Below are 27788 nucleotides of genomic sequence, written 5' to 3'. Positions count from 1 at the left end.
ACGCGTTCTGGCTGTTGCTAAGGCAACCAACGGCGGCCTCGCAGCCGCGACGGCCAAACTGAGGCAGGGGCGCCATGAGCAATGAAGGCGATGGCGGTAGCTGCCCCGTCATCGGTTCTGCCGCTTTGGTGTTGGCCGAACTTGACTGGGACGATGGGTTCGCCATTCCCGTGGCTAACGAAGAAAACAAGGCGCTGGAGGAAGAGGCAAGGGGGGGGGGAAAGGCGGTGGGTGGGATGGAGTGGGTGGGGGAACTCAAGGCACGCTTTGTTTGGATGCAGGGTCCAGCAATGGAGGCTGCAGGCCAGGAAGACAAAAAACCTGGTTCCTCTCAAAATGAGTAGGGCGATGAGGCGATGTCCGTCTTCCTCATTTATATGTCTGCCTGAGAACGAGAGCATTCTCTGTCTCTGTGTATCTCCAGGGAAGTTGTGTGGGTGTTAATTTGCCCAAACAAATTTGCCCAATTTGCCTCAGCTAATACTGTAGCAGTGTTTCTTCCCTGTAACTCAGGATAGCTACTGAGATAAAGAAAACTCGCTCCTTCTTGGCCCCTGCTTTGGTTTCTCCCTTCTTGTTATCTTCTCTGGAGGGCTCTTCTTCCAACCAGCTCTAATAATAATTATCATTACCAGACAGAACCGGAGTTGCGTGGCAGATGCATTTATAATAAATAATCTGCATTATTGAGGTTCTTGGGAAGAACTTCATACGAAAACTAAGATCAGCTAAAGAGTAGCTGTAATTTCACATTGTTGGAATAATAATAATAATAATAATAATAGTAATAATAATAGTGCCCACAGTAAAAAAATGACAATAATGGTTATCTTAATAATAATATAATGATGATGATGATGATGACTCGATAGACAAAAATATCAAATCCAGTCTGAACATCTGGCTGACTGTGCGATGATTACTATTATTATTATTAATAATAATAATAATAATAATAATAATAATAATAATAATAATAATTTAAATGTATGTGCTGCCCAGCTCTGATTCTGCCTCATCTTGATGGGACTGATGATGGAAGACTCTCTCACTTTGCAGTTCACTAATCCAGACTCAAGTGGCAAAGCAGATTTTTCCCTGGTTTGACATCAAAACTACTGGGACTCAGTGCACTGATTCAGAACATGGTCCATTTTGTTTAATTCTATGCATCTATGCATATAGGATGTAAACCTGTCCGGGTGTATTTTTATTTATTTAGCATATGGCATCTACAGAGGTTATACAATCACTGATAAATTTGGTTGTGTGTGTGTGAATATTATATAATTAATATAATATAATATAATATAATAATGACAGTACAATATAAGAGATAACATATTAAATGAAGATAAAACCATAATAAAATCACCATAATATGAAGCCATGGGAAGCAATGGGATAGATGTTATAATTCAATATCTAAAGAAGCTAACAATTTAACCCCTTCTGGTGTGATTGTGGTGAGATTATTCCAGGTGCCTTTCCTGAGGGCACATTCTTGAACTATCTGGGTATATATCTACTGTATAGGTGTATATAGCCCAATACAATGGGATAGTGAATACCATGGGATGTATGTCTAAATAAAATGACTGCTTATGGTACAGATTTAGATTTCCCAGTTTTTTCAGTGGCAGCCCTTTGATTTAGGAACTTCATTCTAACGGAGATACACTTGATGCTGTCTTTATTGTCCCACTTATAGACATTTTACAGGTATTTTCTTCAGATCTTTTAATGATTTAATTGTATTGTGATATTTTTAAAATTTTACTATCAGTTTTACAGTGATTTATATATTTTATCATTTTATCTTACATTTTTACACAATGTAGGAATATGTTTTATTAATGTTGTTAAATTCCCATTTGAATTGTTTGCATTTGGTTGAGAATTATTTTTTTTAAAGCATAAAGTGTGGGAAAAATATTAAATTTCTTCCAAATAATCTCTGCAGAGGCTTATCTTTGCAAAACAAGAATATTTCCATTCCACCATAGTCATGTTGTTGTGTGCGTCCATTTTCTGATATTTTAAAACATTAAATATATTGATTTTTTTGCTTTACAGTTGCAAAAGTTGCAAAAAGAAAAGGCAAATTTGCAAAGTCAGTTGTCCGACTATGAAGACCGTGTTACAGCAATGTCCTCACACTTGAAAAATGTCAAACAGGAGTTTGATTTGACACAAGTAAGTGGTTGTAGACTTTGATCACCTGCGTTGTAAAGCACAATTTTATATGCATTCATTCTATTGTAAGGCCAAGATTTTTGCCATAAGTATTATTCATTGATCCAACTTTTCTCTGTCATGGAATTTGGCAACATACATAAAAGTCTGAAGCAATTTCTCACTCAAGTATTGACCAGACATAGATCTTTTAATTTCAGTAAATTTATTGCATTGCACAACTTAATAAGCAGTTCTAAGCAGAATTACTACATGATAATTTTAGTACATACAATATGATTCAAAGCAAACATGCTAACTTGGTGTATGAAGCTGTAATCCTATGCATAACAATTTGAAATTAGTCACATAGTGATAGTGACTTAGCCCTTTTAAAACAAACTTAGCATGGAGTTCCACTACCTCAAATCAATAGGAATTATACTTTCCCCCCTTTATATAAGGCACTTGTTGTGTCTTTATTTTGCATTTATATTTAAATAATGGAAAAATATTCCCTTAGTTATATTTATAAAATCTGTAGATTCATTCTGCTTCATATTATTTACCAGTAAAGTTTATGAACATTTTATATAGTCAGAGGCAAAATAATAGTATATAATTTTGTATATGTGTAATTAAATTTTAAATATTTATAAGATGATAGCCCATAAAACAAATATATTGCATATTGGATTTATTATGTTAGTTCTAGATAGATAACACCTTCATGAATTTGTATGGGAAAGGAATGTTGTTATCTGGTAATATGTTTGTTTATTTGTTAAATTTATATGCTGCCCAACTTCCCTATAAGATGACTCTGGGTGGCTTACAGATCGTAAAAAGATAAATAGTAAAGCAATTAAAATATTAAAACTATGCAAATTAAAATTTTTCATTTCTATATGCAGATGGAAAGAACACATAAATACCTGCTAATTCATAAATCCATTAAAACCATTAAAATGTTCACTTGAGTCATGCTTCTTGGCTGTAATATAAATATAATTAATCCTATTTTTCTCCCGTTCTGGGCTACAGAAAACTACAACAATGGATTGAAAATTGCATCTTAATTTTTTGTGTGCCAAGGAGTGAAAACTGATCTGAGAGAGTCAGTGTTGATCTCTTCTTATAGAAGATTCATATCTTTATATAAATACCAATTAATGGACTTATTACAATTATACAACAACATTCTTTGGGTATTTTGTTTTGATTTTTACATTCTTCTTAAATTTCTAATACCTAAACAAGAGAATGAAACTTTAAAAGTACTTTATAGATTATAATTGCTCACCAAACTGGCAAAGTAATGAATAACCTTGTTTTTTAAGTCTCTTTTCAGAGCCAGGCAGAATGAAATAGAAACTGAACAACATTTTAAAGCTGTTGCAGAGAGAGAAGTGGGCCGCCTGAAGACTGAGATTCAAAAGCTGGAAAATGATGTGGTTTCACTGAGAGAGAAGAAAAATAGTCAGGAAGTACATTTCAAATATTTCATTATGCATCTGAAAAATGTCTTGTCAAACACTATTTTTTTTCAATTCTTATTCTTCAGCTGTGTTGCTGCAAAGAAAACAATACAATAGTGCATTTATAAGTGATTTTGGGAGCAGTCATTCCAGTGATGCAAATATTTAACAACGTGCTCCTCTGTTTCAATAGAAGATGGAAAACTTATTCATAATTTTCTCTTGGTCTAGCAGTTGATTGGTCTTATCTTAATTATCCGTATGTTAGCTGTTCTTTTTTAATTGGAGATACCAGGAATTGAGTTTGGAAGCTAGTGCAAAATATATTTGATATCATGGAGTTATAGACAGTATGTGTATGTGTGTGTGTGCGCATACACACATTGCAGCATATAAAAATATATTGTGATAAAATGATATACATATACATTATATACATATACATACATACATATATTGCACCTTATAGGAAAGAAAAATAATTGGATCAAAGAATCTTTAGGCAAAGGCAGGATTCAAATTCTTACCCAGCGGGATGTCTCTTAAGTGGACTACATATCCCCACCTAGTGGAGAATCGTGGGGTTTGTAGTCTAGAAAGTTCCAGTCTGGAAAAGCTGGATTTAAGTATTTTTTTCTTATTGCTTTCCCAATTCTAAGTTTCTTCCTCAGGAAAATTACCTCAATTATATATGATTGCCTTAATCTATAGAAATCCTTCTTTGTATCAGTATTTAATCCATTTTATAAGGATAAAATAAGGTGGGGAGTTTTAGAAATTCTAGAAAACCTTGGAATATTCCAAATCATATCAATTGTAGTGTGCAATTTTGGAATAACTTCTGGATCACTACTGGAATGGCAAGTTCAGGATACGCAGAAGAACAAAACAGTGTTTCCAGATAGAAGGTGTTGCATTTTAAGTATTTTACATGTTGTTATGTATGCCTTTCATTTTGTTTAATATCAGAATTAAATACTGAAAAATAAATTGTTCACATTTAATAAATCAAAATTAATTATTTGTATGACATGTAAGTGTGGCTCTGTTCAGATTAAGTTAACTAAGTTTTTGAATTACTTGGTGACAAATAGAGAACTGTCAGATACATATTTAATTCTGCCATTGTTTAAACCAGGGCTTTTCAACCAGTGGTAAGGGTACCACCTGTGGTACATTGGCACCTGGCAGGTGGTACGCGACCATCCTAGAAAAGTAGCGGGGGAGGGTAATGAGCTGAACCAGCGCAGCACCGCACAAGCCTGAGTGAGAGACGGCTGGAGCTGCAGGCTGTCAGGGCTCAGCGGAAGCGCCAGGATTAGTGCCGCTTTCCAGCTGATTGGCGCTTCGGGGCTGTGAGGGCTCAGTGGAAGTGCCAGGATCAGCACCAGGATCCATCTGGAGCTCGGCACTGATCCTGGTGCTTCTGCTGAGCCCAGAAGAAGTGCCGATCAGCTGAAATGTTGCAGCCTCTCCAGGGTCTTGTGATTTACATTCAGATGCTTGGCAACTGATTCATATTTATGATGGTCAGTGTCCCAGGGTCATGTGAAGTGACCAAAACCTGCTGTAACCACCCAGCAGATGGGGGGAATAAAAACCAAACACCCACCCCACCCCTGCTGCCAATCCTCAACAGAAATGCTCACAGCAATGAACACCTCGGATAGGAGGAAGAGCGCTGCCAGGTGGGCAGGCAGGTGTCTTGCTCGGCTGTGGCTTGGGGGTCACTTTTTTCAGTGCCATTGTAACTTTGAACAGTCACTAAGCGAACTGTTGTAACTCAAAGACTACCTGTACTTTATCACTTTCTTCATTTTTTGGGGGGGGTCATCAAGTTTTTGGCACTTTGCTAGGCGACTGGTGGTACTCGGATATTGCCATATCTTAAAAGTGGTACAATGGGTGAAAAGGTTGAAAAGCCCTGGTTTAAACTGAAGGTTTTTTTACCAGATACCAGACATAAATTTGTTACGGTGTAATAATAACAGGCTTATTGATTTAATAACAATATGAATATTCCCTTGATCTTATATATTTATTTCTTTTCACCATCAATATTAGAATAATGTTTTCAAGCTGAGTCAGAAACTGGAAGCCTTAAGGTCTCAAATGAACTGGGACCAACAAGCTTTAGAGGCTTGGTTGGAAGAATCTGCTCATAAAGATAATGATGCACTTACAATCCAGAAATATGCGCAACAAGATGATGGAAAATTAAGAGTATGTATATTGTATTCCACATAAAGTTATAAAATACGCCATACTAGTTTTATTTTGATGGAAAATCTCTTATTGTATAGCATGAGGTTGGATAGGAAACTAATACCAAATTAACTAGGACGTGGGAGATGTGTGAATGTCTAGAAACTTGTTGCTTTTTATTTTAATGAAAACATTAAGAATTCTGAATTTGAACAACATCTGAGGGTTAGATTATTAAAACCTTTACCACTGAAACATTTTGAAAACCTGTTTTTTTTTTTCAACTGAGAAGAAAATAGCAGATTCATTTTTTTGCATTCCAAGGAGAAAGATAATTGGAAGGATAGCTGGAATAGTCAGTATGATCTAATGGTTAAGTTGCTGGTCTAAAAAGTGGGTTAACTCAAATTCTAATCTACCTCAGTCATTGGTCACAACCTGAGTCACAGGGCTTTTGTTATAGGGAAATAAGCTCGCCAAGGAATATAATTTGTGTATCTTTTCCCTTATGGTGTTGGGTCAAATTAAGTCTGCCCATCACTATTTAATTAAAGTAAAATATGTAATTACCTAGCTAGGCCCATAATATCCATTTTAAACCTTTCTTGTAGTGAGCCAGTATGGAACAATTCTTTGTGAATTAATAGAAGCTTCTCTTACATTTTACCTACATAAATACGTAGAGATAGATACAAATACATCATCATTCTGTCATACCCATCTTCTTGCATTTTCCTTCTTCCCAATGAATATTAAATGAACTGGGAGATAAAGGGAAGCTGTAAGAGTTCTCCCATGATTATAGATTATTTCCGTTATGGAACCAAGGAGCTTAGATTATTACTATAGATTATATATATAGAGAGATTATCTGTTTGTGAGATGTTTTTTTTCCTGTGAGAGGTTGAAATTGATTGAACCTTTTTTTTTTTCGTTTTGCACATGGTGACAGAAGCCTAATGTGAAAAGGTTTTATAAAACCCAGCTGAAGGCCTAGGACTGGGGCAATGGCATGCGTGCCCACAGAGAGGGCTCTGCATGCCATAGGTTCGCCACCACATACATAGGACCTGGTTATTTGAGGAACTCCCTGTTTCCCATAGTATCTGCTGCCTGATTCAGTCTGGCATGTTTGGCATGTTCCAGGTTTCTTCAATTAAACAATGTCATCTACCAGGACCACATAAGCATCCCTTCTCTGTAGCAGTACCTTCCTCTAAGAGGTTACCCCTGAGATTTGAACCACTCTCACCCTACTGGTGTTTGGAAGTGCCTGAAGGGTTTTTTTTTTTTTTTTGAAGGGAAGCATGATTGAAGCCCTCTTTTTTACTTTTACTTTGTTCCCCCTCTGGGCTAGTTATCTATGCTATTTTGTGGTGGTTTTTTAAAAAATTATTTTATTTGCTATTTCATAAACGGTGCCACTGTTTCTTCTGAGATTACTGTTTAAAAGAATAAACTTGATTATTCTTTATTTTCAGAAATTGAGTCTACAAATCGAGATGCTGACAGCTCAGTGTAATAATAAACACAGAATCCTTGACAATGAACTTACAGAAACCTTAGCTTCTCAGGTGTGTTCACAAACGCATTTAGAAAATTAATGTTGCTGTAACATTTTAAGGGTTGCTTGTAAGTAAAATATTTTGCTAACTGATACCCATTCTCTTTCAGATCGAGTTGGACAAAACAGCCGAAGACTTCCGCAGAGTTCACCAAGAAAGACAAGACCTTATCCAACAGTGGGAAAACACTATAGAGCAAATGCAAAAAAGAGACCAAGAAATAGATAGCTGTGCCTTGGTATCAAAAATTTTCTTGGATTTTGTTTCTGAATTCTGGAATATCATCTGACCTAATGAGCCTTCCTATATGTATATGCATATGTATATAATTTTTAACAACTGCCATGTTTTTGTTATGCAATTTATTCTGTATTCCCCATTTTGTTAGATTACCAGAAAAAAGACAGTGCTGCTTTCCTAACTTTACTTAGAATGTGGTTATTTGGTTTATTGCATATTCATTCATTTGTTCGTTCATTTGTTCATGTTCTGTCGATAGCTTTTAGCACAGGCAAGAAGGGCAATCCGTGCAAAGGAAAGTGTGCTTAAAGACAAAGTCCAATTTTTGGCAAATGAGAGTGGGAACAACGTAGAGTATGAGAAGAGAATTTCCATTGCTGATCGACAAGCTGCCAAACTGAGATTAGAATACCAGACAGAGGAAAATAACAGAGATGCACTCCAAAATGAGGTAATTTAAGCATAAATTGATATATGGTCTTTATTATCTTTTAGGTTAGAATCTATGTGTAAACATTTCATTAGTACTGATTCTGATTACAGAGTGAGAAAGGGAATCTTAGAATAGGAATAAGAATAGAATTTGAATTAAATTAGTATAAGGATTGTTTGCTTATTTCGCATTCACACAAAAGCTTTGGATGACAATGGTGCTAAAATATAGATGCATTGTAAAATTAAAGAAAATGTTTATGTTCCCAAAATATTTTTTCCAGCATCAAATTATTAAACTGCAAAAGTGTTAAAATATTTTTAAAAATAAAATCTCTGTATTTCGCAAAAGGGCAAAGAGCATTGTTCTTTATGAACAGAAATGTTCTTTATAACTACACTTCTTTAATTGTTTAGTTGGATACACTGAAAGCTACTGTGGATGGGACAGCTTCTGAACTAGAATCAATGAGAACCACTGTAACCAACCTTAAGAAAGAAATCCAGGACAAAACTTTAAGGTATGTATTAATTAAATACTTTTAAAAAACCAACAGAAATAGATCTTGAACAATGCTGCACTATAACTTCGAAGTTAATGGCACTCTGTGACTTCATATCGTGAAACGTCTTCGGGCAGCGCTAGCTCAATAGCTTTAAAACAGGTGAGCACACACACACACACACACACACACTTATAGTTGGCAGTGATTAGTGAAGTAAAATCTGCAAGGACTCCTTTTTTTAGTTAAAGATAGTGTGCAAATCTAACTTGTATTTGAACTAAATAGAAATCTAAGAGATAGATAACCTAGCTAGTTAGGATAGCTTCAGATGAGTTTTGATTGGACATTTATGCTATCTCATTTACAGAATTTGACTAGCATTAAACATCTGATGTAAATCTCCAATGTTTTCCTTCCATTTTCCATTAAGAAGGAGAGCCAGATTTATTACATTTGTTAATAAAAATTATAATATTAGTAGCCCTTTGTGCAGGGGCAAAATGTCTGATTCAAGATTCAGTGTAATATGGATCAATCACACAACATAATAAAATCTCACTCTCACAGAGAGACATTTCTTTTAGCTGGATTGATGTAACTTTGACTGCTGATTTTAACTAGATGCTAGCTCTTTTCAGATTACTGGGTTTTTTTTTATTAGCTATCTTGAATATCCTGGGAATGGAGAGGTGGTAATAAATTGAAATTAATAATATTATCTAATTTTCCCCAGAGTCAGTATTAATATGGCTTGCAGACATAAGCAGATTTCCATCAGATCTCTTTTCATAAAAGCTTTTTTAATGCATTATAAAATGGAATTTTATAATGGCTTTTAATATATAATGGCTTTTAATATGGCTTTGTCATTAAAAATTATTTTTTTAAAATGTCCAATATTTGTCTTACACTTAATAAGCAAAACTGATTTTTAACAGCTATATGAATAATTTTAATTTCTATAATACACTTTTTCATTTTATAAACTCTGCCTTAGGCTAAACTTGATTAAGGACCAGAATGAAACTCTTACAAATAAATTGAAATTTGTGACATACCAAGCATTAAGTGAAGAAGAAAAAGCATGCAAAATGGAGGAACTATTAAAAGACAAAGAAAAAAATTTAAAGGTAAAAACACTATTTCAAAGAGTCTTGCAATCTGTTTGTTATTTTTTTTAAAGTCTGCAGAATACTATTTAAACAATTGTTGATTTGGCCAAGAGGGGGAAACCAGAAGCTCCAGATATCGCAGGCTATGTAGATAGATGAAGCAAATAGGTTTTGCTGTCTGTTATTACTATCACGTGACATGTAGGAAGTTCTAGCAATATTTTTATAGGAATTGGTTGTGCAACAAAATTCTCAATGATTATTATTTTACTTTTTCAGATGTGCCAAATCATAACATTGTAATAACATGACAAGACCTGTACTCTAATTGTGTTTTTTTGTCTGAGAATTATGTACTTGGTTCACACATGTTAGATCATAATTTGTTTCAATCATGGTTTGTTGAAAAGATCATAAAGGCCCGATTAACAAAATATACCAAGACAAAATCCTTGCCTTATAAACCGTAGTGAATGGATTCACACATTACTCCACAGTAAAAAGAATAAACTGCATTGTGGATTAGTAAGATGCTCAAAATTATTTATGTTATTACATCTTAAATATCATTGTAATCAAACGTACTTTAAGCCCTGACCTGCAGACATGTAAAATTTATTTAATGTGCATTAGCTATCTACAGGTAGTCTTCAACTTACAACAGTCGTTTAATGACTATTTAAAATTACAACTTATGACCGTTTTCCACACTTATGACCATTGTAGCATTCCCATGATCATGTGATCAATATTCAGACAGTGGGCAACTGGCTCATATTTATAACAATTACAGTATCCCGGGATCATGTGATCACTTTTTGTGACCTTCTGACAAGCAAAGTCAATGGAGAAGCCAGATTCACTTAACAACCCTGTTACTAAATTAATAACTAAAGTGATTCATTTAACAAATGTTGCAAGAAAAGTCATAAAATGGGGCAAAATTCACTTAACAAAAGTCTCATGAACTCAGTTGTGGTCGTAAGTCAAGGACCACCTGTATACATCCTTAATTTTTAAAAATGAAATTCCTAAAATCATTTATATGGTGCAAGTTAATCAGCATACTGTAGAATTTATCAAATAATGTACTCAAATCTCTGGGTATGGGTGATTGATAACCCAAGATAATGCAATTTAATAATTCCAGTTTAACAGGATGAATCATTCTTGTTTCTACAGTGTTTTATCTGGAATATAGCTTTTCATCAGAATTAATTACATATCTATTAATATAATATGAAAAAATACAGTTTGAAGATTATAAAGATATGGATAAATTTATTTCTTTTCTTAAGACAAACATGGTTTGCAAATTAGGTAGACTTGATGTCTGGCCTGCATTGTTGCCCATCAAGAAAATAAGGCAGCCAGAAGGTAGGAAGAGTTAGGCTCAAGAGATATAGCTCATCTGAAATAGAAGAGAAAAGAAAATATCAATGAAAGAGGATCATATATAATAGAGCTGAACAGCTCTATACTCTAAAAAAGCATAGAATTTGACTAAAATACCGAAATAGCCTTAAGCAAAACTTGGTTCGATTGACATCTGACTTAAACTGCAAACTTAGGAAAAAAATGTATAAAATATTTATAAACATTAACATATTATAATTATTACAATATCAGGAGAAAGAGGCACAAGCATTACAACTGAGAGATGCACATTTCAAGAAAACAAAGGAGTTGAAAACACTTATGGAAAATGAAAAGAGTATCACATCTTTAATCGAAGGACATTGTGGTCAGAAAAAAAATCTTCAGAACCGATTACGGCGGCTGGATATACAAGCACTTAATCAGCAAGAACTCATGTATAATCAGGTAAGGTTTGTTTGTATGCATATCTGTAGATATATGAAGTTCAATTAATCTTATAGCAAGATGGCAGTAAGTCACAAAAAAATATGCATGGGTGAAAAAAAAAAACCCTAACAAAGCTTTAAAATCTGCTGTGCGCCATGATGGTTGATTTTAATGTCTTTTCTTCTTTAATGTTTTATGATGTAAGCCATCCAGTGTTGTTGGATACGAGATGAGTGGTAAATAAATATTCTAAAATGAATGAATGAATGAATGAATGGAATAGATGGAATTCCATTTAATTTCAAATCCATGTTATAAATTGGGTTGTGCAACTGACAAACCAGGTTTTTGTAATCACTTCTCTTGCAGAGAAGTTACACATTTAATTCTCTTAACAAATAATAAGGATATATTCATCTCTTCTGTTCTTTCAAAAATTTACCTTGACTGCTTCAAGTTATTTCTGAAGGAATGTATCCAAATCTTGCTATTATTTTATGTATAAATCATGTGCACCACTTTGAAATCACTGGTGGTCCCAGATTATGACTCCTCATTTAGCAACTGTTCAAACTTGTCACAGCACTAAATAAGCAGGACTTATGACAGTCCTAGGACTTTTTGCTGCTTCAACATGTCTGCGGTCACATGATGGCAATTTCCAAAATTCCCTGCCTGTCACATGACCACGTTGCTTAGAATGGCAATTCCAGCAGTCCCAGTGGCCATGGTTAAGTGAGGATTGTGCAGGTCATAAAACGAGATTTCATGTGACTGCAACTTCTGACCAGCCTGCAGGAAATTGGAAGTTGTAGTCACATGAGATCCTCATTTAATGACCTTCATAATCCTTGCTTAATGATGGCAACTGAGGCTGACAGAATTGCCATGCTTACAATTGACATAGTAACGTGATGTCATCGCTTAGCAATGGCAATTCCAGTCTCAACTGCCGTCATAACCTGAGGATTACTTACGCAGCTAGAAGGCTCCCTATTTAGGAGTGCTTCATTATATTTTTAGCAAGTTAATCATCAGGAATTTTCCTACCCTTTCTGCTAATTTTTTTTCTGGCTTGAAATATTTGAATAGGATTTTTACATACAGCAAGTGGAGAGACGGCTGTCACGTTTGAAGGGGGAACTTAACACAGATGAGAAGCAAATTTTAGAAACCAAACTTGCTGAACTAATAAAGATAATGGATGAAAAGAAACAGGCATTCAATACTTTACAATCACAGGAAAAGAAACTTCAGGTGATGTGATTTTTTTTCCCATGAGAAGATGCTTTGTGGCATTATAGTAATATTTAAAGAATCGTTCATCATCTACATTAATCCTGTTTTCCCTGAAAATGCCACAAATGTAAAGGAAAATGGAATGGAATGGAAAGGAAAGGAGGAAAGGAAAGGGCAGAGAGGAAGGAACAGGAAGGAAGGAAGGAAGGAACGAAGGAAAAGGAGGGAGAGAAGGGAACAAGGAAGGAACAGAAGAAGGAGGAGAGAGGGAAGCTAGAAAGGAACAGGGTTGAAGGAAGGAAGGGAAGAATGAGAAAAGGAGAGAAGGAAGGGAGGGAGGGAGAAAAAGAAGGAATAGGAGAAAGGAAAGAGAAGAGAGGGAGATGGGAGGGAAGGAAGAAAGGAAGGTTTCCAATACTTCAATATTAGATAAAAAATTATCTCTAAAGTGATGATGCAATGGGTCACAGGTTGTCTAATATAACCCAACACCAAAAACAGTAAGATGAGATATTGGAAACCATGCCTCCTAACATGGACGACTTTTTTTTTAATGTATTCCTGGTTTAAACTAAATGGAAATTTTGTACTTGTTTCTTTTCAGAGTGAAATCCATTTTAGCAAGTTGGCCATAGATAAAACCGGAGAAGAAATGGTTGGTTTGAAGACTAGACTGGATGAGATAAACCTTTTCACAGATAAATCAGACAAGTTATTAAAAAAAGCCAGAGCAGAAAAGCAGGTGTGATTATTTTTCAAATGCTAAGTACGTGTTTTGAAAAAGTGCTTAATTTACAACAACTTTGCTGTCTGAAATGAATATTTTGGCGTGTTGTCCGACTAATTTGTATATTTTTATGTCACACTTGTGGGCATTTATCTTCGATGATTTTAAAATGTTATATTTTTATAAGCCTGGGAATCTTAAGGGGAGTCGGGTAGAGTGAACGGAAACATCTGAGTTATGATGTCATCACACAAAGGCTGTGACTTGCATCTGACCTCATAATGCATATATTCTTTCTGTCCTATCAATGGAAGGATCTGATGATTGAAGACAACCTCTTAAAACTGGAACTGAAACGTGTAAGAGATTTGCTGTACAATAAGGCAGAGAAAGTTCTCTGCCTCGAGAAACGGAAGCAGCAGTTAAAAACAGCAATGGAGGAGAGAACAGCCGATATCAAAGTTCATAAGGAAATGATTGAGACTCAGACACGACTCATTGAGCAAGAGCGTCAGACTCTAAGGTAATCACTCCACAAACCTGAGAGCAGCATCTGCTTTCAAGAGTGTATCTACTATTCAGAGACTCTGTAAGAATTGCCCAGGTCATGTATTCTGTTTTTGAGCATCTCCTAATAACTAACATTTCAACAGCCTCTTAAACAGCACGGAGGAACAACTTGTCCATTTCTTAGTGGTTAGAAAATGCTCGGCCTATTTTCTACCGCATCAGTAGTTTAGGGAATACAAGTATTCATAGTTCAGGACAACCAACAGTACCCTTTGTTTTCTTAGGCTTTCCTTGAAGAAGCTGTAAAGCCTCTCATTTAATTTGTCGTATCACCTAAGCCAGTGATGGCAAACCTTTTAGAGACTGAGTGCCCAAACCGCAACTCAAAACCCACTTATTTATCACAAAGTTCCAGGGCCGCATCAGTGTTGTGGTGTCCTCGGGGGGGGGGGGGGCAAGGAGGTGCCTCTGAGTGCCGCCTCTGGCACACAAAAACCGGGGGCGCAAAAATGGGCCATCAAGCTGCAAGGTGCAAAAATGGCTACTGCCGCGCTGCGGGGTGCAGATACAAGACGCTGCACCACACAAGAACGGGACAGGGCTAGTGAGTGTCACGCAGGCACAAGCCCCGCCCCATTTGCAGCATGTGCGCGCTCGCGGTCCTATGCACGCATGTAAAATGCTTCCCCCTCCCTTTTCTTCCAGTCCACCAATCGACAACGGTTGGTGACCTCTGCTCTACCACCTCTACTCGAGCTTGCTAGTCGACCGCTTTGCCTCCTTTGTGCTGGGCGGGGCTCCTGCTCCGGACGGCAGGGGTGGTCTGATGGACCTCTTGCTGGTGGAGGTGGTGCGCGTGCCAACAGAGAGGGCTCTGAGTGCCACCTCTGGCACGCGTGCCATAGGCTCGCCACCACTGACCTAAGCCATAGTTTCTTGCTGCAATTTAGTGAACAAGCCATAGAAGTTTGATTAACATAACATGCTAAGTCCAAAGCGTAGGGGTTGGGTAAAAGACAAAGCTTAATGGAACACTGTCTAGCTTACTGTGAAATGTTGAAGTTGGCTACTATTTGGTCAAAGGTCTGCCAGCGAACCCGTCGTTGAGAGTGATCTTAACTGGGATTTGCTTGCTCTTCATTTGCAAACTTTTTTTGAAATTGCATTTATTCATTTTTTCGTAAAACATTTTTGCGGTCTCTCAGATTTCCTTTATGTTACATTAAAATGCAGAAGTACAGGCAATCCTTGACTTAATGATCACAGCAGAGCCCCAGATTTATGTTGCCAAGTGAAAAATTTGTTAAGTGAGCTTTGTCCCATTGTACGATTTTTCTTGCCACAGTTGGTAAGTGAATCACTGTAGTTATTAAGTTAGCAGCAGGGTTAAGTGAATCTGGCTTCCCCCATTGACTTTCCTTGTCAAAAGGCTGCAAAGGGTGATCACGTGACCCCAGGACACTGCAACCGTCGTAAATGTGAACCAGTTGCCAAACGTCTGAGTGTAAATCGTGGTGACTAGGGATGCAGCAATGGTCCTAAGTGTGAAAAATGGTCATAAGTCACATTTTTCAGTGCCATTGTAACTTCGAATGGACACCCAACGAACTGTTGTAAGTCGAGGACTGCCTGTATGGCAGAAGCAAATGCTTACTCTCAAAATTCTCTCCTGCAGAATTCTCACATCGGGAACGGAAATGTATAAGAAGAAAAGAATCTAAAGCACTTGACAGTAAATTACCAGTCACAAGTTAGGGACTAGAAAGCTCTGTTTTTTCCAACTTTAAATAACAAGAAACAAGGCTCTGTGTGCAGCGGGTGGTTAAACCCAACTGGGAAATGAACACTCAGCCCGCTGATCTGGCAGTCGTTTCCCCACCCTCCTTTTCCATCCACAACCCACGCAATAGGAAATTAGAGTGATTTAGTATGACTGGAGCTTACTCTTTCGCCAAAGAGGCAGACTCTGTGTTTTTCCGTTGATAATTACATTACTAATTGGCACTTGCATATAATTTGATTTGAGGTTGTTTCCTGCTGTTGCTCATTCTCTTCTAGCAGTGGCAATATTAAGATATAATCAGCAGGGGGCAGCTTTTGCAGCTGTAGGATTGAAATGCCAATCTTTAAATATTTAGGTAAGATTCACTAGATAGTTACTCCCTGTGATGCAGGGATCTGCAATATAATACCATTTTTTTGTCTTTCTTGAAAAAATAGGGAGAATTTGGAGTGCACCTTAATTATTGCTGTATCACTTACTCTGCTTAGAGTTCATCCTCTGTCTTATTGGAAGAAAAAACTACCTCTCAGTTGCTTTTGATAAAGTTTGGGACTCACAGTTTTGTGAAAAGGCAGTGTGTCTTTTGTCTTGTCCCTCAATGTTATATGTTGGTCCTGTTGAACTATCAAATAATATTTAGATGATTTCCTCTAATAATGTTCGTGATTAGGGAACGTGTTCCCAGTTGCCCTTCTCTAATTCGTTTTACAGGCTTCCACGTTTTAGCCAGAGTTTAAGGATATAGGATCAAATGAAAAGAGGGCTCACTATGAAGATTTAAAAAGACTTGATTGAAAAGAATTTAGTTATATGCTTCATTGCTAACAATTGTTCTGTTGGACTTCATGTGGACCATGTTCTCATGGACTTCAGCTTCTTTTACAAAAATGAAAGGGTGACAGACAGACCTAGTTTTTTTATGGGAAACCATCTCATGTTTGAGATGTGTAGTCTCAGTTGATGCAGTTTGTAAGTTCATAAATAAAAGTAAAACGCTTTTTTTCCTGTCAAACATCTGAACTGGCTTATTTTTCAATTTCTCCCTCAATTAGTTCAGAATTTCACGAGCGACTGAGTAAAATTGAGAAACTGAAAAGCAGATATGAAATTATTACCATTGTCATGATGCCTCCAGAAGGAGAAGAAGAGCAAACTCAGGCTTATTATGTTATAAAGGTAAACTTCTTACTTAGATCCAGTCTGATAGCTTGAAAACTCTGTTTTTTAAAAAAAATTATTGGGACGCTGACTATAATCATGAAATAAAGAGATGCTACTTAAGAGAAAGACTGACATATTGAAATAAAATTAAAGTGAAGAATTATTTTTCTGACAACAAAAGTAAGTAGGAGGAAGTCCATAGTTTATCCCAGTTGTAAAATATGATCGTAAAAGCTTGAGCATCAAGAAAGCTGAACGAAGAGAAATAATGCTGTTAAAGAGAAATTAAATCTATGAATTATGGTGCTAGAGAATATCTTGGACTGCACGAAGAATAGATCATTCAGTATTAAATGAAAGTAAGACACTAGACACAGTAGAAAGAATAACAATCAAGCTAAAACTTAAATATTTTGGATATGTAATGTGAAGGCAAGAGTCATTGGAGAAGTTCCCGAGGCTTGGAAAAATGAAGGCACTTGAAAAAGAGGCCAGCAGAAGATAAGGAGATTAGATGCTGTCACTGAAGTTGTTACTAAGCACAGTCTTAAAACTTAAGCATTTACTCACAGAGTAAATTAACGTAAATGTTTATTTCAAGGCTGCCCAGGAGAAGGAAGACCTTCAGCGTGAAGGAGATTCCTTGGATGCAATGATCCAAAAAGCTGAGAAAGAGTGTATAGCCCTAGAAAATACTCTGCATGTACTTAATAACTGTAACAGCAACTACAGGAACTCATTCAAGCAAGTTGCAGATAAAAGTGAGTACATTATGGCTTTATGTGCAGGGCAGAAATGCGAGGCCTAAGAGCAAAGAAGGATGAGAAGGAACTATAATGAGTATGGTACATGCAAATGTAAATAGAATGCCTTTGTACTAAATCCTCGGGGAATTAGAAAAGATCTAGATATGACAGTACCGCTGTGATACAATGCCAGTTTTGGTGGAGAAGATATCCAGGGGCATTCTGGGAATCCTGACTTGCTGGATAGCTTTGGGCAAGTCATTATTAAAAGTATAGCTTATCTCCTAGAGCTATTGTATGGATATGTCTGGAGTAGATGGAATAGGAATAGGATATAAATTGGATAAAGATACATATTATACATCAGTGTTTCTCAACTTTGACAATTTTAAGGCATGTGGACTTCAACTCCCAGAATTCCACAGCCAGCAATGCTGGCTGTGGAATTCTGGGAGTTGAAGTCCACATGCCTTAAAATTGTCAAGGTTGAGAAACACTGCTATACATACATACATACATACATACATGTGTGTGTGTAAAATACCTTTGACTACAGATGAATTTTTTGGTGTAGAAATTGTGTTTCAGTTTCCAGTTGCATTCATAATTTTCAGGACTGAGTAATACTATTTAACTGCCTGATTGGGCAACCATCTCCCCCCCCCTTTTTCTTTTCTTTTCTCCTAACTGCAACATGTATTAGGATGAAATCTTCAATATATATAACAGAATAACAGAGATAGAAGGGACCTTGGAGCTTCTCTAGTCCAACCCACTGCTCATGCAGGAGACCCTATACCAGGGGTAGGCAACCTTGCTCTTTTATGACTCGTGGACTTCAACTCCCAGAATTCCTGAGTCAGCATGGCTCAGCTTGGAACTCTCTCCTTGTCCCCTCAGCATGGCTGGCTCAGGAATTCTGGGAGTTGAAGTCCACAAGTCATAAAAGAGCCAAGGTTGCCTACCCCTGCCCTATACAATTTTAGACAAATAGTTGTCCAGTCCCTCCTTAAAAGCCTTTAGTGTTGGAATACTCACAACTCCTGAAGGCAAGTTGTTGCACTGGTTGATCGTTCTTACTGTCAGGGAATTTCTCCTGGGTTTCAGGATGCTTCCATCTTTGTTCAGTTTCCATCCATTGCTTCTTGTCTTGCCTTCTGGTGCTTTGGAAAATAGGTTGATACCCCCCCCCCCTTCTTTGTGGCAGCCCCTCAGATATTAAAACTCTACCATCATGTCAGACCTAGTTCTTTTCACTAGACTAGACATACCCAATTCCTGGAAACCTTCATATGTTTTAGGCTTCAGCACCCCCCCCCCCCAATCATCTTTATTGCTCTTCACTGCATTCTTTCCAGAGTCTCAACGTCTTTTTTATATTGTGGTGACCAAAATTGGATGCGGCATGTGGTCTTACCGAAGGCATTATAAAACGGTGGTATCATAATTTAGCATATATAATATAGCATATAGCATGGCATCCGGCCCTCTCAATTCCTGGCAAATAGATGAGGAAGAAATGGAGGTAGTGACAGATTTTATTTTCCTGAGCTCCAAGATCACCGCAGATGGGGACTGCAGCCAAGAAATTAAAAGACGCTTGTGCCTAGGGAGGAATGCTATGGCAAATCTAGACAGCACACTAAAAAGCAGAGATATCACCCTGCCAACAAAAGTGCATATTAGTCAAGGCCATGGTTTTCCCAGTTGCAATGTATGGCTGTGAAAGTTGGACCATAAGAAAGGCTGAGCACCAAAAAATTGAGGCCTTTGAACTATGGTGCTGGAGAAGACTCTGCAAGTCCCCTGGACTGCAAACCGGTCAGTCCTAGAGGGGATCAACCCTGACTGCTCTTTAGAAGGCCAGATCCTGAAGTTTAAACTCAAGTACTTTGGCCACCTAATGAGAAGGAAGGATTCACCGGAGAAGAGCCTAATGCTGGGACAGTTGGAGGGCAATAGAAAAAGGGGATGACAGAGAATGAGGTGGCTGGATGGAGTCACTGAAGCAGGAGGCGTGAGCTTAAATGGACTCCAGAAGATGGTAGAGGACAGGAAGACCTGGAGGAACATTGTCCATGGAGTCATGATGGGTCAGACACGACTTCGCAACTAACAACAACAACAACAACAACAACAACAACAACAAATATAGCATAAGCTGTTTTGGTGATTTGGCAGTGCTAGGTATAGATGACCCATACCTTTGAGGTCTACAAAATACAGCTGACAAGAAAATAATCTCACTAGTATTTGGTCATCTATACTAACTCCCCTCTCTTAGACCAGCTAAAATGGTAGTTGTTATTTATAAAGTATACAGAATGACTAGCATAACGATGTTACCTAGTTTGGGCAATGAAACATCTGCAAGAAAACAAGCAAGCTCAGAGAGCACCAAGGACTCCTCATTCCAACCCTGAGCTACAGATATTCTCCTTTAAAGTCTACACAGCTTATGGACTGTCTTGCAGCATCAGTAACGTTTCTTTTATTATTGAATCTCCTACAACATGGGAGCCCATGCTGAAGAGCAACATACAGATCTCCATGGCCTTTGGTTATTTCTTCATGAAATCACTTGAAAACAGCCAGAAATGAACAGGCTGGGTAAATCACAACTGCAGGGAAAGGAGGAGCTGATTGTAAAGGTTTCAGAAATATTTATCTTACTGTGGCCCACCAAGTCCCTATTAAGGAAAAGCCTTGTAAAAATACTGAAATGCAAACGGCTTTTGGGAAAGTAGTTTTATCTTTTGATCTGAGTAGCAATTTTTCATATTATGAAGTATTACCAAAATAAAATAAAAATAAATTATTGACAGCGAAGGACAGTGAATTCTGCACTTAGAACGAGACAGAAAGTATTTAATTGAAAGATTATTTAAAAACAAAAAATCTTCCCTGTTCATAGAGCCCCCGATATTACAGTTACTGCTTCAGAATAATGTAGATCTGGAAAGCTATTTTCTTTAAGCCTCTGCTCCCTCTGCTGGCTCTATTATTTATGATTATGCATCATAATGAATATATGATTTCTTAAAATAATGTAAGGTAGCATAAAAAAGAAAATAATTTTTTTTAAATGAAAGTTTTATCTAAATGATCTTGTGCTAACTAAATGATAATTAAGTGGTGGGTAACATGTCTTCAAAAGCCCATTGACATTTAATTCATTGCATTATACATCATCCAGATTTGTATAATGCATTCCATATTGGAAGAGTTATCGCAGGCTAGCTGTATCCATTTCATTCTGTTAGAAAGGAGACCTAAGTAGCTTCCCTCAGTGGGACACATAATGGCTTCAATATCCAGTTAATACTTCATAGGTGAAGAGCACAAAGAGAAAATGAAACTGGAAGAAGAGAAGAGAGCTACTGACGAAAAACATCGATATAAGCGAAGGCAGATCAAGGAGCTTCAAGAAGATATTCAGGTAAAGAGGCGACTGGAAGTAAATTTCTTCAGATCCTGATGCGTTTTTCCTTAGAACACTCTATTCATATCTGCCTACATTCTCCCACCACTTTGTGTATTACGACTTCACACAAAACATGAAAGTGCTGGGCTTGTGTCACAAAAGGGCTGTTTGTCAACATTTTGAGGAAAAGCGTGAATCCTACAGATGGCTTTGGACCTGAGTCATGCCCAGTGCATTTAAGTCCAAAATCAGTGTGCCGGTTGGATATTTTAGGTGGGCTTTTAATAGTAATTGCAGGAATAGATTATGGAAATACAAGAGTAAACTGCAGTCACAAATGTGTAAAGATGGTATCTTTTTTTCACACCAGAAGTGCCTAAAATATTGTTATTCTAGTGCAGGGGTAGGCAACCGTGGCTCTTTTATGACTCGTGGACTTCAACTCCCAGAATTCCTGAGCCAGCATGGCTCAGCTTGGAAACCTCCCCCTTTCCCCTCAGCATGGCTGGCTCAGTTAGTTTAAACTACTCAGCATGGCTGGCTCAGGAATTCTGGGAGTTGAAGTCCACGAGTCATAAAAGAGCCAAGGTTGCCTACCCCTGCTCTAGTGGATTTTATATTTTGCATTATTTTACTCCTAAATAGATATAGGTAGTCCTCAATTTTACAGCCATAATCGAGCCCAAAATTTCTGTTGCTAAGTGAGATGTTTGTTAAGTGAATTTTGCCTCATTTTACGATCTTTCTTGCTACAGTTGTTAAGTGAATCACTGCAGTTGTTCAGTTAGTAATGTGGTTGTTAAGTGAATCTGGCTTCTCCACTGACTTTGCTTGTCTGAAGGTCACAAAAGGGGATCACGTGACCCAGGGATACAGCAATGGTGATAAACATGTGCCAGTTGCCCAGCGTCTGAATTTTGATCATGTGACCCTGGGGATGCTGCAATGGTTGTAACTGAAAAACTGTTGTTAAGTCACTTCTTTCAGTGCTGCTGCAACTTCGAACAGCCACTAAATGAACTGTTGTAAGTTGAGGACTACCTGTATTGACATAGTCCATAAAAAGGAACTTTTCAAAGTTGATACGTGAAGAAAGCAATTTTTTTAGTTTCAGCTAAAAAATAAAAATAGGCTGTTTTTATTATTTGCGTTTGGGTTATATCTTCTAGAAAGAGGAGGTAATGCATATTCAAGCTGTAGTGTTAATTTGGTCATATTTATTTTATGTTATAATGATTGCTAATTGGATAGTTTCAAAGAAATGTCTAAAGAGACTTACAGTGCATGTGTATTTATTTTTCTAGGCTATGCAACACAATCTTGATACTCTTGTGAAAAAAGAGGCCCTCCTCCAGGAAAAAATAAAAGATAAACATGCACATATTATGAAATTAACTAGAGAAGTAGATGATCAGAAGCCCAGACTAGAAAGAGTCTCAAAACAGGTTAGTTTAAACTACTATGATATATTCAATTTAATTTAGAATTTGGTAAAATCCTAGTTGGGGTAAACACGATTGGTTGTAGCTAAGATAAAATATTTTAATATAAAAGTTAACTGGTTTTTAGCATCTAGGAATCTGCTTTAAATCTTTTGCTGCATGTCTAAAAAGGTTGTTCGATTATCCCGAGAAATCCGAACACTACAGGACACTCAATCACAAACACCAGAGGAAAAAGACATTGAAGTTCGTACACTGAAGGACTTCAGCAAACACGTAGATAAAATGCTGATTGATGCTTCAGAAGCACATCCAGAATTACATAAGGTCTTCCAAAAGTACTTTGGACAGGTAACACTTTAGCTTTTTAAATAATTCTTAATTTAATGCAAAAATGCATATGCTTGCCCCCTAGTAACAATGTGTGAATGTCGCACCAGATCACTTTTAATAAGTGTCTTTAATGTGTTCATCACAATACCAATAGCACTTAGACTTATATACTGCCCCATATTGCTTTCTCTAAGCGGTTCACAGAGTCAGCATATTGCCCCCAACAGTATTGCCCCCTGGGTCTTCATTTTACCGACTTCGGAAGGAGGGAAGGTTGAGTCAACCTTGAGCTGGTCAGAATCGAACTTCTGGCAGTGAGCAGTGAGTTAGCCTGCAATACTGCATTCTAACCACTGCGCCACTATGGTTCCTCATGCTGGCTAGAAACTCTGGACTTTGGAACCTCAACATATTTATAGGATATCAGACTGGGGAATGCTGATATATCAGATCATAGAGATTCTGTTTTACAAATGAGTGCAGCTTGCTATATCATCAATATCTGATATGCCCCTAATTCTGATTGGTGACCAGACAACTTGAAACCATAGATAATTCATTTTAATTTAGCATAGTAAAAGTGAAGCAAAATTTACTAAGTAGAATCATTAAACCAAAGAATTGAGGGATTTGAACTATGGTGCTGGAGAAGACTTCTGCGAGTCCCCTGGACTGCAAAGCAATCAAACCGGTCAATCCTAGAAGAGATCAACCCTGACTGCTCTTTAGAAATTGAAACTCAAGTACTTTGGCCACCTAACGAGAAGGAAGAACTCACTGGAGAAGAGCCTGATGCTGGGAAAGATTGAGGGAAATAGAAGAAGGGGACGACAGAGAATGAGGTGGCGGGATGGAGTCACTGAAGCAGTAGGTGTGAGCTTAAATGGACTCCAGAAGATGGTAGAGGACAGGAAGGCCTGGAGCAACGTTGTCCATGGGGTTGCGATGGGTCGGACACGACTTCGCAACTAACAACAAAGAATCATTAAAAATGAAGGTAGAAAAGAAGGTTGAATAACACAGTATTTTGCTAAGCTATACAGCCGTTTTAATTAGCACCATAAAATAAAACGCAGTGTTTTTATTCCTGTAGATTTATAGCAGACTTCATCCCACCTCTGTTTATTTGTTTGTAGGCTTCACTGCATCTTCCTTCAGTTTCCATTTCTCGCGCCAGTGTTCGAACTGTTCCCGGCTCAACTTCCAGCGCGTGAGTGAAACCTCTGAGTCAAATAATGTAGCTACGAATATGCTTAGAGACGTGTGTGTGTTTTTTATAAAGAAATTGCCAATGACTTATTTGTTCCATAAGGAAATACAGGGAAGAGTTAATCAATCAAGAGTTAACACTGAAAATTCTAAATTGGCCAGTACCTGATACATACAAAGCAAATACAATTTATAGAAATAAATAGTACCTGCTGGGATGATTTCCATAATTATAGCAGTTGTAAGTTACAATTTCTTAATAGGGAGGAAATAGAAAGGGCGGAGGATCTGCATTCTACATTACAAGTATCTAGATTTCACTAGTCCAACAATACTGGGTGACATTATAGAAAGGAAGCTCAAACAGCATCAGGATTCCTTTAAAATAATTTAAACATTGCACTATACAGGTGGTCCTCGACTTGCAGCCATTTGTTTAGTGACCAAAGTTACAATGACACTGAAAAAAGTGACTGATGATCAGTTTTTACACTTAATGAACATTGTAGCAACCCCAAGGTAATGTGTTCAAAATTTGGCTGTTTGGTAACTTGCACATATTTATTGCACTAACAATAGCATGCAGTGTTTCTCAACCTTGACAATTTTAAGGCATGCTGGCTGTGGAATTCTGGGAGTTGAAGTCCACATGCCTTAAAATTCTCAAGGTTGAGAAACACTTATTTGTATATAAGAAAGGCTGAGCGCCAAAGAATTGAGGCCTTTGAACTATGGTGCTGGAGAAGACTCCTGCGAGTCCCCTGGACTGCAAGGCGTTCAAACCGGTCAGTCCTAGAAGAGATCAACCCCGACTGCTCTTTAGAAGGCCAGATCCTGAAGTTGAAACTCAAGTACTTTGGCCACCTACTGAGAAGGAAGGATTCACTGGAGAAGAGCCTAATGCTGGGAAAGATTGAGGGCAATAGAAGAAGGGGAGGACACAGAATGAGGTGGCTGGATGGAGTCACTGAAGCAGGAGGTGTGAGCTTAAATGGACTTCAGAAGATGGTAGAGGGCAGGAAGGCCTGGAGGAACATTGTCCATGGGGTCGCGATGGGTCGGACACAACTTCGCAATTAACAACAACAACTGTCACATATTTATGACAGTTGCATTGTCCTGGGGTCATGTGATCACCATTTGTAACCTTCCCAGCTGTCTTCCAACAGGCAAACTCAATGAGGGGAAGCTAGACTTGCTTAGCAACATGATTCACTTAACCGTGATACTAACTTAGCTGCAGCGATTCGCTTAACAACCGTGGGAAAAAGGTCATAAAATGGAACAAAACTCAATTAACAACTACCTTGCTTAACAATGGAAATTTTGGGCTCAGTTAGGATTGCACGTTGAGGACTGCCTATAAACAATTCTAATGAAGAAAAAAAAAATGGAAGACAGCAGAAGAAGCCAGTGCGGTTGCCAAAAAAGTTGAGTGAAAATCTGAAAACAAAGGAGCATGTAGAACTGTAGCACTTATTTGTTTGTTTGTTCATTTGTTTATTAGATTTGTATAGCAGTCCATCTTAGAATACAACTCTGAGCATCTCACAACACCAATAAAGCCCAGAATGATAAAAGTATAAAAACAAAATGCAGCATCTCAGCTGCCCACTTGGGATGTCCCCTAACCCAGAGGTCCCCAACCTTTTGGGCACCAGGGACCGGTTCCGGGGAGAAAGGTTTTTCCACGGATCAGAGGGGGCGTGGTTTTGTCTGCTGCCTGTATTCGATGGATGGGGTTTTGCTTATTTGTGCGGACCGGTTGCTGGCATGCTGCAGCCCGGTACCGGTCCATGGACCAGGGGTTGGGGACCCCTGCCCTAACCAACTCGATATCCTCATTCTACCCAGGCACCTGGGTAAAAACCCAGGATTTGGTGGCCGCCTGAAGAATATGAGGGAGTAAGATTGAAGCTTGAAATAGCTACTCCCTGATCATGTTTCTATCTACCTATGGTAGATGAGTTTAAGAACAGATTAAGTGTATCTTAAAAACGAAGGAACACAAATAATCCCATCTTTAAAAACAGGGAAAAAACAATCCAGGAACTACCATAGAGATTGAACTGTAAATATGTTGAAAACAGTAATTACCAGATTGGTTGACAGATTCTGTCCGACTATCCTCATAGACCAGTGTTTCTCAACCTTGACAATTTTAAGGCATGTGGACTTCAACTCCCAGAATTCCACAGCCAGCATTGCTGGCTGTGGAATTCTGGGAGTTGAAGTCCACATGCCTTAAAATTGTCAAGGTTGAGAAACACTGTCATAGACTCTGATGTTCAGAAATATTCCCTTGCATTTTGTAAAGGTTTGTACAGTTTGGACCAAAAGTGGGTTTCATTGGCAACTGAAGAAATTTAAAATAAATTTACCATTAATATGATTATTTAACAAGGCATCTTTATGGTGATAAGAACATTTTATTTTGTATTTCACTTGCATGTTTTTTGAGTGATGTAATCGCTTGTTTTTCTAGGTCCGTTAAGAGCTCATATTCCAGTCAACCACATGTCAAAGTTGTATCTCTGACTTTGGACTCCAGTCCTGAACCTTCAGGTCCAGTTTCTCGTCCTTCTAGCCAGGGTAGCGCCAGCACATCCTCTTATAGCAAAAGCCCATATTAGGGTTGTTCTTTTTTTTGTTGCAAAGTTTTCAAGAATTCAGAAAGTTATCCGCTAAGCTACAGCAAATGTTTGACTATACAACTAAAATTAATTTACGTGATGGTGAATGAATTATTTTCATTTGGAATAAACGTTTTAGGATGAACTCAAGTTTTATTTTTATAGCAAAACCTGAGTCCTTAACAATAAAATCTGGCAACAGTCTTTGTAGAATGTCACAATCTCACCACTCCTCCATAATTTATTTAGCCTATTTAGAAATGTGTATTTAACACTTTTTCAATCCTCCCCCTTGAATTTGAACCACAGCACCCCTAAATTTCAGGTGTTGCTGAACTACAACTCCCATAATTCCCAACAAACATGTCTAAGATAACAGCTGCTAGGATTTCTCCTGGATTATCTAAAGGGCCACTAGTTTCTTTCGGTGTTATCCAAGAGCCAATAAGCACTGGCTGTGTGTGCATTTTATGAAGATTGAAGGAAATATGTACTTATTTTTAGTTTTTAAAGAGTACTTAGTTTTAATGGTATAATAAAGGTTTTTTTTTCTTGTTTGTTTTAGGATAAAGAAAGAGGGAGAAATTAGACTTTATATTATAGGTATAGATATTCAAAGAAAGTAATGTTTAAATTTGTGTTTTTTGGAGGGAGTTTATATAGAATGATGATTGTATTTAGATTTGTTTAGGTTTTAAAAGTGTTTTAAGTTTTTTTTTTGTTTGTTTTGTTTTCAATTAAGCCTGTACTCAGCTCTGGGAAGTCCAGGGGGAGGGTTTGGGAGGTTGGGGGAGGGGGGGTGAGGTGGGGGGGGTATGGGAAGGGGATTTGTTTTTGTAAAATTTAAAAATTTTCAATAAAAAAAAAAAGAAAAAAAAATAAATCAAGAAAATGCACTCTAGGTATCTTCACAAAATATGCTCAACCAGATGATAGAATTAATCTGTATCACATATTATGCAAAACCTAAATAAATAAAAGCTCAAACAAGCTTTTTGTGAATACAGCCACTAGCTCATAAAAGTCGCTTAGTCTTGAGGGCCTGTGGACACATTCTGCATA

The 27788-nt window shown here is 37.5% G+C and overlaps 1 protein-coding gene across 3 annotated transcripts; it reads left to right on the top strand.

Annotated features, from left to right (window-relative positions):
• On the top strand, positions 1 to 26813 carry CCDC39 (coiled-coil domain containing 39). Of its 3 annotated transcripts, XM_039355460.1 has the most exons (20): positions 2 to 206; positions 2077 to 2196; positions 3516 to 3662; positions 5718 to 5876; positions 7340 to 7432; positions 7533 to 7661; positions 7923 to 8114; positions 8513 to 8616; positions 9599 to 9731; positions 11343 to 11537; positions 12612 to 12776; positions 13363 to 13500; positions 13800 to 14008; positions 16831 to 16954; positions 17541 to 17700; positions 21018 to 21124; positions 22414 to 22554; positions 22723 to 22902; positions 24021 to 24094; positions 26579 to 26813. In XM_039355460.1, the coding sequence occupies exons 1-20, from the start codon at positions 75 to 77 to the stop codon at positions 26724 to 26726; spliced, it is 2850 nt and encodes a 949-aa protein (XP_039211394.1). In that variant the 5' UTR covers positions 2 to 74; the 3' UTR covers positions 26727 to 26813. The 3 variants fall into 3 exon arrangements, 2 of the variants coding, with proteins under 2 accessions (XP_039211395.1, XP_039211394.1); XR_005558157.1 differs by lacking the exon at positions 26579 to 26813 and having other exon boundaries at positions 1 to 206; positions 22742 to 22902; XM_039355461.1 differs by lacking the exon at positions 22723 to 22902 and having other exon boundaries at positions 1 to 206.
• The last annotated feature ends 975 nt before the right edge of the window (positions 26814 to 27788 follow it).

This window comes from Crotalus tigris, unplaced genomic scaffold (assembly GCF_016545835.1).
Source record: "Crotalus tigris isolate CLP2741 ecotype Arizona unplaced genomic scaffold, ASM1654583v1 scf7180000018690.2240587, whole genome shotgun sequence".
NCBI lineage: Eukaryota > Metazoa > Chordata > Lepidosauria > Squamata > Viperidae > Crotalus > Crotalus tigris.
This window is presented reverse-complemented; position numbering and strand designations above follow the sequence as displayed.

Coding starts and splice junctions, on each gene's coding strand:
- CCDC39 (XM_039355460.1), top strand. CDS start 75: ATGAGCAATGAAGGCGATGGCGGTAGCTGCCCCGTCATCGGTTCTGCC. Junction 7,433..7,532: donor CAGAAACCTTAGCTTCTCAG/GTGTGTTCACAA, acceptor ATTCTCTTTCAG/ATCGAGTTGGACAAAACAGC. Junction 8,115..8,512: donor GAGATGCACTCCAAAATGAG/GTAATTTAAGCA, acceptor TTAATTGTTTAG/TTGGATACACTGAAAGCTAC.